We start from the raw sequence: 13,236 nt of genomic DNA, 5'->3' as shown, positions 1-13,236 counted from the left end.
CCTCTGTACTGGAAATACCTATTTGCTCTCCTGGGTCTCTAGCTTGCTGACCTGCCCTGCAGATCTTGAAACTTGCCAATTGCATGAGCCAATTTCTTAGAAGTCTATTTGTGTGATAAACAGATGCACAGCCTATTAGTTCTGTTTTTCTGGAGAATCCTGACTAGCCTACTTTCACAATGACTCTGGGCTTCACCACGTGACTTGCCTTGGCCGAGTGGGACATCAGGAAACATGGTGCCAGCAGAAGCTTAAGCGTGTGTACATTTAGGCTTGCCCTCTTCAAAAACTATCAGCACCATGTAAGAAGCCTGTGCTACCCTCCTGAAAAGGCCAACGTGGAGAACCAAAGCAATACTGGCCAAGAGCCCAAGCTAAAAGCCAGTAGAGTCATCTTGTGTGACCCTGCAGAGATCTTTGGAAATTGTTGACGGTGTTTCATGTGTGTATATATTTATATAAACATAAATATAATGACTAGGTTACCACTGGCTGACAACACAAAGGATGAACTAGAGGAAAGATAGTCCAGAGCCGATAAGACCAACTCATAGAACACAAAGGGGGCCTTTGTGGAGATGGCAGCTACGAACATGGAGAGGAGAGTCAGAAGCAGAGCCCGCAGAACCTGGAGACTGCATGGATGTGGGAGACAGAGGAGATGGAGGCAAGCCAAATGATTCTGAGGCTTCCGGCTTGGGAGACTGCACAGATGATCATCTGGTGTTATTCCAACATAGATTAGGAGGACAGGAATGAGCACTGGCTTGGGTAGTGGAGGAGATGCAGGGAGAACAGGCAACAGTAAAGAAAACAAGGATGGTGTTGTATATCTTGAGTGTGACATCCTCAACAAAAACCTGAGCATTCTTTCCACGTCAAGGAAAATTACCTGGGGAATGAAATATATTCTTCTTGGAACCTAGCTTTTTCCCCTTGGTAAAACTCAATGTGTTTCAGGAATCAGATTATAAAAATAGAAATGTTGGATGAAGAATGATTAAAATGGACCTTCCCACTGTCCATCTCACCTCTTGCTAGTACCAGCCACCATGACTGTTTGCTCATGGATCCTGGTAAAACGTAATAGAAACAGCTGTCAGAGAGGGGTACTGCCTCACTTGATTCATCAGTCTTAGCCACTATCAAAGGCATATACAGAATTCCTAGTTAAGTAGGCTCATCTAATTTTGTTTTTGGCCCTTGGTCTCCTTGTAAATAAATGGATGGCACAGTGATAATGCTAGCTAGAAAATCCTCTACAAAGCTCCCTCTCCTAGCCCCAAAGAAATGTTCTTTCTCTTTTTGTCTACAGAGTCTCCTGCTGGAAATTTATTAAGCAGAAAACAGCCAAGGTGAGGAAGGTACCAGCTAATTGAATGGGACTCGTACTTCAGCTTGTAAAAGGGAGTGACTCACTAAAATCCAGGAACAAGCCTCAGGCATGAGCCAAAAAGCTCTCTGGGCTGGCTTTCAGCTTAGGGTAAAGCCACTTAAAACAAATCTTTCCAGAAACCTACAGTTCTGGAAAGTACTACCTTCCACCTTCTTGAAGAAAATCCAAACTAAGTCTGCAAACCACTCTAGGCTCTCACAGGGTCCCATCATCAGCCCTACATGCTCTTCCTTCACTAGTTCACTTTGTCAGCCTCACTTGTGAATGTTTTTTTATTAATATCTGTGGAACTTATTTCAAATTTCTCTTACCATTTTAAAATTTCTCAGTCACCCTGACTCCAGATTCTAGTCATGAAAATAGAGAATTTTCATTGGCAGAAAACCTGCCCCTTAAGTGGCTTTGCTGATTGACCCACTTGATATTGAGGAAAGAGAACAGGGTTGGAAGCAGAGGCTTGGTCCAAAGCTTAATCAACTATTTACAGCAAGTCATTTAGGCAACCTTCAGCCTCGACTTTCACATTTATATAATGGAATTAATAGATGCCTAGTATATTTATGTATGCTAGCCACTAAAATAATTATCTGAATAATGCTTATTCGTGTGCATGACTTCCAACTAAGAATAAGCTATTTGAAGACAAGGACTGTATTTCAACCTTTGTACCCCGCAGTACCTGGCAATAATAAATACCCAAGGAGCATTTAATGGTGGCATTTAGTGAATACAAAAAAAGCACCAGACATAAGACAGACTAAGTATACTATAGGTAATATCATGAAGATGTCACTACTTATACAGCAGAATTTCTAGCTCCAGGCTTCCAATGATTTCAGCTCTAGTAGTAGGTCCCTTAGACATCACCAACAAAGGTTCTCAGGAACAGGTTAATCTGGTTGTTTGTAAATCATGAACTGTCTGATATTACTAAGCCCTTGCACAGGTCAAGAAAAGTAATAAGGAAGCTATTGTACCAATTCTTATCCTAACCAGTCAAAAGCTATGGCCCAGGTCCACCATTTTCTAAAGTTGCAATACTACTTTAGACAATGATTTGAAATGGCTTGTGAAAAGTAGGAACATCCATCAAGTATGTTTCTCCCGTCCCTCTCAAGGAGCCCTAATAATGCTGATGAAATACCCATCCATAGGCCTTGGGGAGATTAACAATCCACGTATAAATAAAAGTAAATAATTCAACCCCAGATACGTACAACTAATGGTCAAATTAGATAATCAGACGACCTTCCACTCTAGTTCAACAAATCTCTTTCGAATACCCATTCTGTGCCAGGCTCTGCGCTGAACTCTTGTTTTTCAAAAGGAAGAGACACAGGAGGTCTCCATGAAAAATTTGCTGTGTAGGCAGGATCATGCAGCAGTGCAAGACTTTTTTTCCTAAACCAACATGGGTATTAACTGGAAGTGCCCCTGAGGGACTACATGATGATTCCTATAAGCTTCATATGCAAAAATCTCCTTCAAAACGGATGTCTAGAAACAGTTTATAACTCTCCCAAGAAAATACTCTTCTAACCTTATCAACTTACCTTTTGGACCAAACCCTGTACCACTCACCCGAATCACTGCAGGTTCAGATCTGGCTCCACTGAACTTGGCTACTTCACCCAAATACTCTCAGAGGCTGACAATTTGCCAAGAGTGGAGATTTTGAGAAGAACGTGCTACTGGCCTTACATGCCATTCCAAGAGTGGAGTTCCAAAGTTGTTTGAATCCCAGCAATTTAAACCTTTGTATTGAGTTGAAAAGCACCCCCCCCCCCCCCCGGGGCACCATTCCCTCCCACCCCCATGAGCCAAAACTTGTGAGCTAAAGACAATGGAGGTGCCACCACCCAGCTATCTCCTTCGGTACATCCGAACTGCGGATGCAAGGCTTTGAGGCTATTTTTAATTCCTAGCTAAATTAATTTGGCGCAAAAGTAGCAGGAGTCCCTTCCCTTGGAGGAAATACTTCTGTTACTGTGAATCTGGTACATAAAATAATCCACCCACTGAAGAGCAGAATTAGCACAGGAGTTTTTTTGTTGGGTTTGTTTCCCTGAAATAACTCCGTTTTAAGGTTTCCTGTGGCATCACAGCACGTGAGGAATGGTACCTGTGGGCGACCACAAGGGGTGGTTTCAGGACCCCACAAAAGGCTTCCTTCGTGGTTTGTCTACAGGGTATCTATCGGACCAGGCCACACAGAAGACAGGCATGTCTCTCCCTTGCAGGGGCTCCTTTTACAGGTCCTCTTGCTTACATGTGTCACCTGAGTTTATGTGCCACTGGATAGCAGCATTTGGCAAGAGACAGAACTCCCTTAAGCTAGCAAGAGAAACAGGAGAATGCCAGTCCTACTGGTTTGTAAGAAATATTTTGAAAAGAAATCAATCTTAAAAATCTTAAGACAGCTCTAGGAGGCCTTCCTTCCATTTTCCATAAGGTGGTCGTTCTCTCCCTGTACCTTACACTCAACAGGATTTTATTTCTTCCTCACTTACAGCAGCTAGCCTATGCAATCTCATTATTTGAGAGTATCATTATTTGCATGCTTGGCTCATCTTTTTGGTTGTGTGTGTGGGGGGGTGGGGGATGTACCAGGAGGGCAAGAACGTTCTTTACCTTCATATCTTCATAGCATGAAGCCCTCGGTAAGTACTCAAGGAAGGAATGCCATTTAGGGATGCAAACAACTTTAAATACCATCAAGTTCAATCTCCATATCAATAAATAAGAAAACCGAGGTCTAGAAGGATTTTCAGGGACTTGGCAGGGCAGAAATCCCAATTCCCACTGCAGAACTCTTTTGACCTCACTTTGGCTGAATTTTAAATGCAACTTTTTAAGCACCTGCACCTTTCACAAATCTCCCTTTGTCAGTTCAGGAATAGATAAGTGTTTCAGGTAGAACTGGGTTTGCTCACAAAATTGTCTTATTTCCATATTAAATGTTAAAGCGTGCTTTGAGAAAATAGAAGATTCACTAATTAAATTTCTACGTTTATTTTAAATGTTTTGAGTTTTGTTACAAATGAACCTCTGAAATGTTGAATTTTAAACAACTCAGCAGCCTTTTTTCATTTGCTCGGTTTCTAAGACACCGGAAAGAACTCGAGAACGAGAGATTCTCAAGTCTGCTGTAATGAAGAGAAAATAATCTTGCAACCTGGACATACAGCCTTCCCCAGGTCCCAGCCCCACACCAGGTCTCACTTTTGGCTTATACAGCCACTGATGTGACTGTTTCCAGGTTCACTCTAAGCATTTATAGTCAGTGCTCTTGAGCTTCCCCCAATGACTCAGTTTTACGGTCTTTGCAGACCTGACGATGTACTCAGATCAGAAGTAAGCTTCCCTGGCCTTTTAACAAGTTAATTTCTTCATTTATGCCCTTCTGAACATTCTGGCAGGCACTCGCTAACTCGTGATGCTGTCTGCATGGATGCTGGTTGTTTCCCAGGTGAGGTACACTAATGACCCAGGAAGTTATTTTTACATTTCCTGAATACTGTTTAATTGCATGGCTCAGAGAGCAGAAGTACCAGGTACTACTACTACAGGTCCAGTTTCTCCCCAGACAGGCAAGGGCACTGGTGAAAAGGTGCGAGGCAAATCAACACAAACAAAAGGAACACAAAAGTACGGGAAGGGAATTGCCTAGAGTGGGGGCAGGTGTTAAGCCTTTGAACAGGTCAGCGCCTTCCCTTCTTCCTCAAATGCTCACAGATGCAGTGCACGGAGCAAATATTCCAAAGATCATGTTGAAAGAGTTATCTAACATTCATGTGGTTGTATGCATATCCTGTAAAGACTGTACGTACTGAAAAGGTGTGGGTGTTTGTTTAGGGCTTTCAGGGCAGCACTGAGATTGGGAGGAACGTCTGAAAGGCTTGCTTCGCAGTGCTCTCCCCCTTAAGGCACATAAAGTATGGGGGGGGGGGATGAATACACACATGCATACATCCTGGAAGACCTGAAGATGCCTGCTTTCCTCTTGCAGGGAGGGCTTCACGAACAGATGTAATTTGAGCAGAGACCGTTCTAACAGGCAGGAGTTCCGGACTGAAGGACAAAGCAGCTGAAATTTTAAAAGGTGAAGGGCAGGAGTCTGAGGCAGTCGGCCCCTCTGGGACCAGCCCCCAGGTCCCCTCACCCCATCACGGCCAGAGCAAGGAAGAAGAAAAACATCAGCTCACGGCATCAGTGGCAGCTGAAGAAACAGAAGCACAGTCAGTTCTTCCCAAGAGCAGACTCGCACCCCCCACACCACCCCAAAAGGCAAGGCTTGTCCGTGTCCTACTTTATGCCTTAGTGGGGACGGGGCTGGGGCAGAAGGGACGTTAGCCATTTCTAAACATGGGACGATTTTGTTTTCTTTGTCGTCTTACAAAATCTTAGATGCGGGGCAGGAGTGCTGGGCAGAGCACTTCTGAGGCCGCACCCCTGGCAGCACAAATCCTGTACCAGCTCAAAGTGCCTTTCCAACACAAAGTCTTACGTTTTCCTCCTCTGTCCTTGGCGTGCATGAGGTTGCACTTGAAGTCTCGGAGATGCTTGGCTTTTATCTCCATATTGGGAGGGAGTGTCTGGCAACAGAACTCTCTGCATCCAGAGCGGGTAGGGAAGGAGGGCTGAGAATGGCCTGACCCATTCTGGGGCAGGGGTGGGGGTGCAGTAGGGGGAGATGGGGTCCTTCCACCCTTCAGTTGAACCCAGACACCCCTTCACCTCCTCAGTTTCCCTACACTTCTGCATCCTTGCAGCTAGCCCGCTCCTTGAGTCTTGAAGATGATCTCTGTTCCAAAGAGTTTTTAACTCTTTCCATATGGCTCCTTGTAATTGGGGCAGTGCTATTTCACACTTTTCACAGCACTTGTCCTTTCATCCTAAAGATTCAGGACCAGGTCCAGTGACTGTGCACTACACACGGTCTGTCCCTCTTCTCTGTCCCCATGTGTGAATGCCCTGGGGTCTGCGGAGCTGACATCATTAAGCAGCAGGTGAACTGTGTGCATCTTAAGCGTTCACCACACATGAAACAAATCTCAATCTAAAAACTTTTAGATTTTCAGGGGGAAAAAATACAACTTAAGAGGAAAAAAACTACATATTTTGTGTTTCCTGATCCTTCCATTCCATTAACTGGCCTTTCCCATGCCTGTTAGCATTTTTCTAAATGCTTAAACAGAACTTTGAAGGATTACACCATGGTAATAGTAGCAACTTCTCCACTGACAGGACAATCAGGCCACCACAGAAGACCCTCCCCCCTTCTTTCCTTTCACAGCCTCGAATCATCCACAAACCTCTTGGACACTCAAGAGACCTGTTGCAGTGTCCCCCAATCATTTACATCTTTTATATGCTTTGTTCTCCTCATCTAAAAAATAAGGTTAACCTAGATAAGTCTTCACCACTCCTTTCAGCTCTATAATTCTAGGACTTTAAAATGTATTCAAGAAAGATAAAATAAAATCCTACCATCTCATCTCAGCTCTGTGTCCTGACACCTTTATGGTTTTCCAACTACCTCTCTGGTGCAGTTTAAGTCTGAGCACCTTGCAGATTTGTACAATAAATAAAATTGCCCTGCACACAGACACACACTTCTCATGCCCCGGCTGCACAAAGCCCCAACAACCAAGAGGCAAATTTTTTTCTTGGAAGAGAACGGACAGACTGTTCAAGTACTTTTTTTCCTCTCATATTAAAAAAAAAAATCCTCTCTTATCTTCACTTTCACAGATATTAAGATGTGAGACAGACCATCTATAGCAGGTCAATACAACAGGGAGTAGGGAAAACCTCAGAATGAACACATCAGCTCACAGGTGTGCATCCCATTGTATCTTACCAACAGACCATCACTAAGGCTTCCTGCCTGGCTTGGGGTTCTAGGAGTAGAGTGGCTACATAGCGATCATCAAAACAGGGTAAGAATTTAACAGGCATGAACTAATCTGTAGCAGGCATAACCCAAAACTTCCCCATGTAAACATGACAGTCCTGCACGAACTGGGATGTATACTAACTCTTTATGTGTAGTATTGAAAGCTTATAGAATTCATGACATAAGCAGAGAGCTAGCCTACAGCCCTTCTAGGAAATTGCTAGAACATCACTACCTGGTCGTCTTCCTCCTACTTCTCTTCCTGCTTCTCCTTGGTCTTGCCTTCCCTCTTTTATCCAATCCACTAATGCTCTCTCCTGGACCCTAATCTCTTCTTCTCATTCTATGTACCCCATTCTCTAGGCAAAATGATCCACACCCAAAGCTTAAAACTAACGAAAACCAGAGGAGGGGAATCTTTATCTTTAGGATACCCTCTACTTTCAACCTCCATACCTGCATTCATAGACAATGGTCTTCTCAATGCCCGACTTAAACTACACATGTCCAAAGTGAAACCCTTGATCTGCCCTATCATCCTATACTCCCCAATACATTCTCCCTCCATGGTCTTGATGGCCTCCATCCATTCACAGGTTTAGGCCTGAAGCCCGAGAGTTTTTCCTCAACACCTCCATCTCCCTGATCCCCCACCAATGGCCAAGGGCTCCAGATTCAGCTCCTCAATGCATCTTGAATGAGTTCACTCTGCCCATCCACACTTCTCCTACCTCCCCCCCAAGCTTCTGCTACCTTGCCCTCCATGCTGATTCTTCATCCTTTGGTATTTCCCCATTTTCACTCACCCCCTAACCTGGTCCATTTCCCATAAGGAAACCAGAGAAATCCTGTTACCGTACCAAAAGGATCAACACATTGTTCCTAATTTAAAGCTTCTTTCAGGATCCTTACTGCTCCTAAGATTGTGTTCAAAATCCTTAACTACACATCTGATTACCAGCTTGCTCTTCTTCTCTCACACACTAAACTTCCCACATCAGGGCTTTCTCACTTGCTTTTCCCTTGGCCTGGAATGGTTTTTCATGGGGCTCCATATGCCCTAGCACATACACACACATGCACGTTTCCCTTGTGCTTGCCTATCTTGTTCCGGAAGCTTGGTTTAAATGCCATTTCTTTGGGAAAGCCTCTGATCACCTAGAGGAGGTCTCTTAGGTAAACACATTCAGAGAACGTTTACCCTATTTTAATTAGTGATATCTTCCATGCCTATCTTTTCCCATACTTTGTACTTAATAACAAGTATTTGGGGCACCTGGATGATTCAGTTAAGCATCCAATTAGTAATTTTGGCTCAGGTCATGATCTCAGCGTCATATGACTGAGTTCCACACTGGGCTCCATACTCAGTGGGGAGTGTGCTTGAGATTCTCTCCTCCTCTCTCTGACTCTACCCCCATTTCCCTGTGTGAGCTCGTGCTCTTTCAAACAAATAAATCTTCAAAAAAAAAATACATATAGTACTTAAGCAAAAGAATGAAGAAGTGGAAGGAGGGAAAGAAGTCAGGCAATAACTACACCCCTATGGCCTGCCAATCCCCTATCACACCCCATTCCTGCTGGAGCTAAAATGGGAGAACAGAAGGATGGATTCAGAATAATGACCAAGGTGGCCAAAGAAACACCATGTGATGCTTGAGGCCAACTTTCAGGAAAGCTGGTACTTTTTATCTACACCTATTTTTACCTCTAGGATGCCAAAAATGTGGAAACAATATTCCTGAAAGAAGGGGAATGTGCAAGGGTCAGGTGGAGCACACTACTTTTTTGTATATAGGTGGGTCGTTCATGGACGTGGACCTTCTGGTCTGTGAAGACAGAAAACAGGATTATCTCTGAAGCTCCCACATTTTGAGCCTTTGCAGGCCATTGGTGGCTCTGAGCCCAAGGCTTCTGCTCTACGGCTTCCTCCAGCTTCTTAACCAAAACACAGCATGTTCCCAGGTGCTCAGGGTGCAACAGTAAGTTCCTTTGTTACATGTCCTATAAAACAACATAAATATGAACCCCTAAGAGCTCACCATGAGTATGCCCTCTTCAGAAAAGGGAAGAATTCAGCCCTGCCTGCTCTGAGAAAGCCACTTTGAAATCTGTGTTTCCTGATGGGAACAAGAGTCAAAGGTAGGAATCACACTTGGAGCACGTAATTTAAGTATTTGTGACTGAAGTGATCCAGCAAAAGCAATTCAGAATAGAAGTGTCTCCTCCTCAGGCCTCCCCTGCAAATTTCTTTTTTCCTGTTAAAGTATTTTCCATATAACAGCCCAATTTTCCACTCAATATATTTTAGATATTGGGATTTCCCAGGCCTCCTGACTCCCACTCTCCTTTGCTGATCCCATTTTTCAGTAAACAAGAGATGCAAGAGACGCTCACTAGAGACAGACGGAATTAGGGCACAAATAAAATTACGTGTTCACACATGGGCAGCTTCAGAGATCAGTTGTTCAGTGGAACAGATGCTAAATTATTTAAATCAACAGCAGCATTTATAATACATAATGAAAAGAAAGGATCTCATAAAGCAAAGTAGAAAAAGGCATGTTACGTTGGCCAAAAGCAAGGACAGTCCTATTAGTTAACCAACTGTTAGGGTGAACGGTAAAGGGTGATTTACTTTTGTTGTGAAATTTGTTAACATTTTCAGAAAAGAACCACACTGTGTTTGTGAAAGCTCTCACTATAAAGTTGGTGGATTTAGTCCATGTGGTTGCCCAGAGTGGAAGAGTACAAGCTAACAAATTCTCCTCTGACCCTGAAGTCTTCTTGCCATGGCTCAAAAGGACTATAGATCTGTACGTTAGTACAAGTCAAAGTTGTACAGGACTCATTGGCAAGTCTTCCCATTAAGGGTATGTGCCAAAACAACAGTTGTACAGGCATTAAAAAAAGGTGAAGTCACAAATCTCCATTAAATCAAATAACAGCTTCCAGACTACTTACATCAGTGTCGGGTCCCTTATCTGCACCCGGACAAGAAAAAGTGACAAATTCATGGCACCTCTTGTGAACCACAAAACAGCAAACTGGTGGAGAGAAAAAGAAAACTGAAATTAGTAATTTAAACACACAAGCTTTGTTGTCCAAAGCAAGACTATGTCCTATTAGAAGTCAGTTTAATTTCACTATAGACAGAATCTCAAACAGCAATCAGAAGGCATCTTATTCAACTCAGCTTGGTATTATGTGGACGTACAGATAATAGAACCATAAAATGCCATGTCTGACAGGGCCCAAAGAGACCTAAACACTAGTTTATTCTTTAAAGTTGAGGGAGAGAGAAACAGGGCCAGAGTTCATAAGACAGTTTCCCAAGATATAAAGCGTCAATCTAAATTTAAACTACTTTGCACTGTCCTTTACCAATACACACACACATGCATATCAAGATCTATACACATCATACCCTGTGGGGAAAATTAAAACATAACAGGTCATACCTAAAGGGATATCTATGTGGTTGCAGAACTTCCTCAGCAGAATTCTGAATTCAAAGAACTCATTGATACACAAACCTAATCTATAGAAAACACCCCTTTGAAATGGAAAAAGAAAAAAAAAAAAAGGGTGAACACCTTAACACCTTCTTGTATGTCCTGCTTGTTCCAAATGTTGTCACCAGCTGAGGGGAGTCCCCACAATTTGATCCAATCTACTACACGGCAAATATTTTCAGTAAGTTCAACATGGTTTTGATAAACATTCAGGATGGATCAATAAAAGAGCTGTTACAATTAGTAATCCCCTAAAGGGCTTTATGGGTAATATAACGTGAAAGACACAAAAAAATAAATGACCTAGTCTATCCTTTTTCAAAAGCTTATAAGTTTACTGAAGGGTATGACCACTGTTCTTTGTTGAACAACCCACTAAAAAATAGGCCCACCTACATACTGGGTAAGCCCTATCTTATGCTACAGAAGGCGGCTAGAGCTCCCCAGACTCTGGGCTCTTTTCTCCCCTCAACGATACCACAACTCCTTGCACATGTGGCCACAAATTCAACTGAAGAGGGTCAGTTGTTTCAGTGAGAGGGGAGAAGATGGCAGGTTTGCTGAGAGCTGAGATCCCAAGAGCAGAGTAAGTATGAAGCTTCATGCTGAGAATGTAAGCAGAGGGCTTTGAGTGGCCATGAAGACATTCAAGAGGTTTCTCATAAGCATTGGCAGCGACTGAAAGATTTGACCGGGGTAACATGCACAAAAACAGTGCTTTAGAAGGCCAAATGGTAGGAACAGGAAGACTTTAATGGACCAGATTTGGACCATGAGGTCCAATTAGAAGCCTCTTGTCTAGTCTGCGAATGAAAGTAATTGCCCATCATTATTTGGTCTGCTAAGAAACGGAAATAATAAATGCCAGAGAAATTTCAGAATGGACTAGACTTGCCAACAGACCGGATACTTCTGAGCATCCTATCATTTTGATGAGTCCCTTTCATATACAATATCTGAGTCCTCACAATGCTATGTAATATGCATCAATATCTATAGTTTACCAAACAGAAAATATCATTTCCCCCCTTCCTTCCACTGTGTCCTAAGCCATTGACAGGAGCAGAAAAGATATGAGGCAATGCCAAGATTTTATACATGGGTGACAAGAAAAGGAGTATGTGGAAGGAATTACACTTAAAATAAATACATTACATGTAAATATGTGTGTGTGTACACATATATGTGTGTTTTAGATCTATAAAATAACCAGAGGGTGAAGATGTGGGTATGCCCTGTCAGGGTAATGGATAAAGGATGGTCGTTTTAAAAGTTTCCTTTTAAGATGGTCATAATACAATGTCACTAGAAAAATACTTCTTTAAAAAAAAAATGTGGGTCTGGTATGAGCAAGCAGAGTCAGATATTGGAGAGAACCATCCATAGGAAGGGACAACTGAAGAGGTTTTGAAGAGCATCCTTCTGGAAGCAGAGATGCCCAAGTAAAGGGTTCTCCTTGGCTGCCTGCCCTGGCCATTGTACCTGTCCACCAGGAGGGCAGGAGAGGACAGTGAAGCCATAGAGAGCTAGCTCCCAACTGCCTCAGCAGTGCCAAGACACTGCAAAGGGCAGCACTTAGCTCCTCCAAGCCCTCAGAGCAGCTTTTTCACGATGTTTCTGCTAAAAGCATCTCCACTGCAACCCTCTCCAGGATGGATAATAAAGCAGAGCTGTGATGGCACAAATTAATCTCATCTGCTCACTCTCCCCAGGCACAAAGTCATTGCTCACTCACTAGAATTAGAAAGATAAATTACGAAAGGAAAAGGGTCACAGGAGCATTATTTCCTCATCATAGTTTATTATGGGTATGATGTTTTGAAGGGAAAATGAGCAGATTCCCTCTTTAATCGTTCAACATACTGGGGTTTTTGTTGCTTTTTTTTTTTCTTCATTTTAAACCACCTCTGCATTCAGGTGAACACTTAAGAAAACCTGTATTTATCAAATCCATTTGGATGGTTTTTTTCTATCCATCCTTTCTATTCCCATTTACCTGTAAAGGCACTTATAAATCTCTACCCACAAGTATTTCTAACATATGCCTCAAAAAAATCTCATATCCAGTTTTATCCCAAGAAGCTCCAGGCCCTCACTATACAGTATATAATTTGCAGAAGCAGTAAAAAAAAAAAAAAAAAAAAGTCCCACCTACCCCCAAAATTACTTCCTCCTGGCCTACCTTAGCTACCTCCTGCTCCCTCCTGCCTTACATGAAAGTCACATCTAGAAATGATTAGATTCACCCAACAGGAGGTGGAAAAAAGAGTCCTGTGAGAGCTGCTCATCCATGTGAGCTATATGGAGGATAAAGACCCTGTAAAGCCTGTTCAAAGATTCAAGATTCAGAATGGATGAACTTCAGAGAAAGAACAACATGCCCACGTCTAGGTGACTATGGGAAGGCAAGAGAAAGCCCAGTTATC

General features: G+C 42.9%; 1 protein-coding gene across 1 annotated transcript in view; it reads right to left on the bottom strand.

Annotated features, from left to right (window-relative positions):
• The window catches only part of PRKCA (protein kinase C alpha), a 390,531-nt gene that overhangs the window by 225,912 nt on the left and 151,383 nt on the right, over nucleotides 1–13,236 (bottom strand). The window contains exon 3 of the mRNA XM_025999622.2: nucleotides 10,260–10,342. Within this exon, the coding sequence (XP_025855407.1) occupies nucleotides 10,260–10,342 (83 nt within the window). The remainder of the gene's footprint in view (nucleotides 1–10,259; nucleotides 10,343–13,236) is intronic.

Source organism: Vulpes vulpes, chromosome 2 (assembly GCF_048418805.1).
Source record: "Vulpes vulpes isolate BD-2025 chromosome 2, VulVul3, whole genome shotgun sequence".
Taxonomy (NCBI): domain Eukaryota; kingdom Metazoa; phylum Chordata; class Mammalia; order Carnivora; family Canidae; genus Vulpes; species Vulpes vulpes.
The sequence above is the reverse complement of the archived record's forward strand: the minus strand, read 5'-3'. Positions and strand labels throughout refer to the sequence as shown.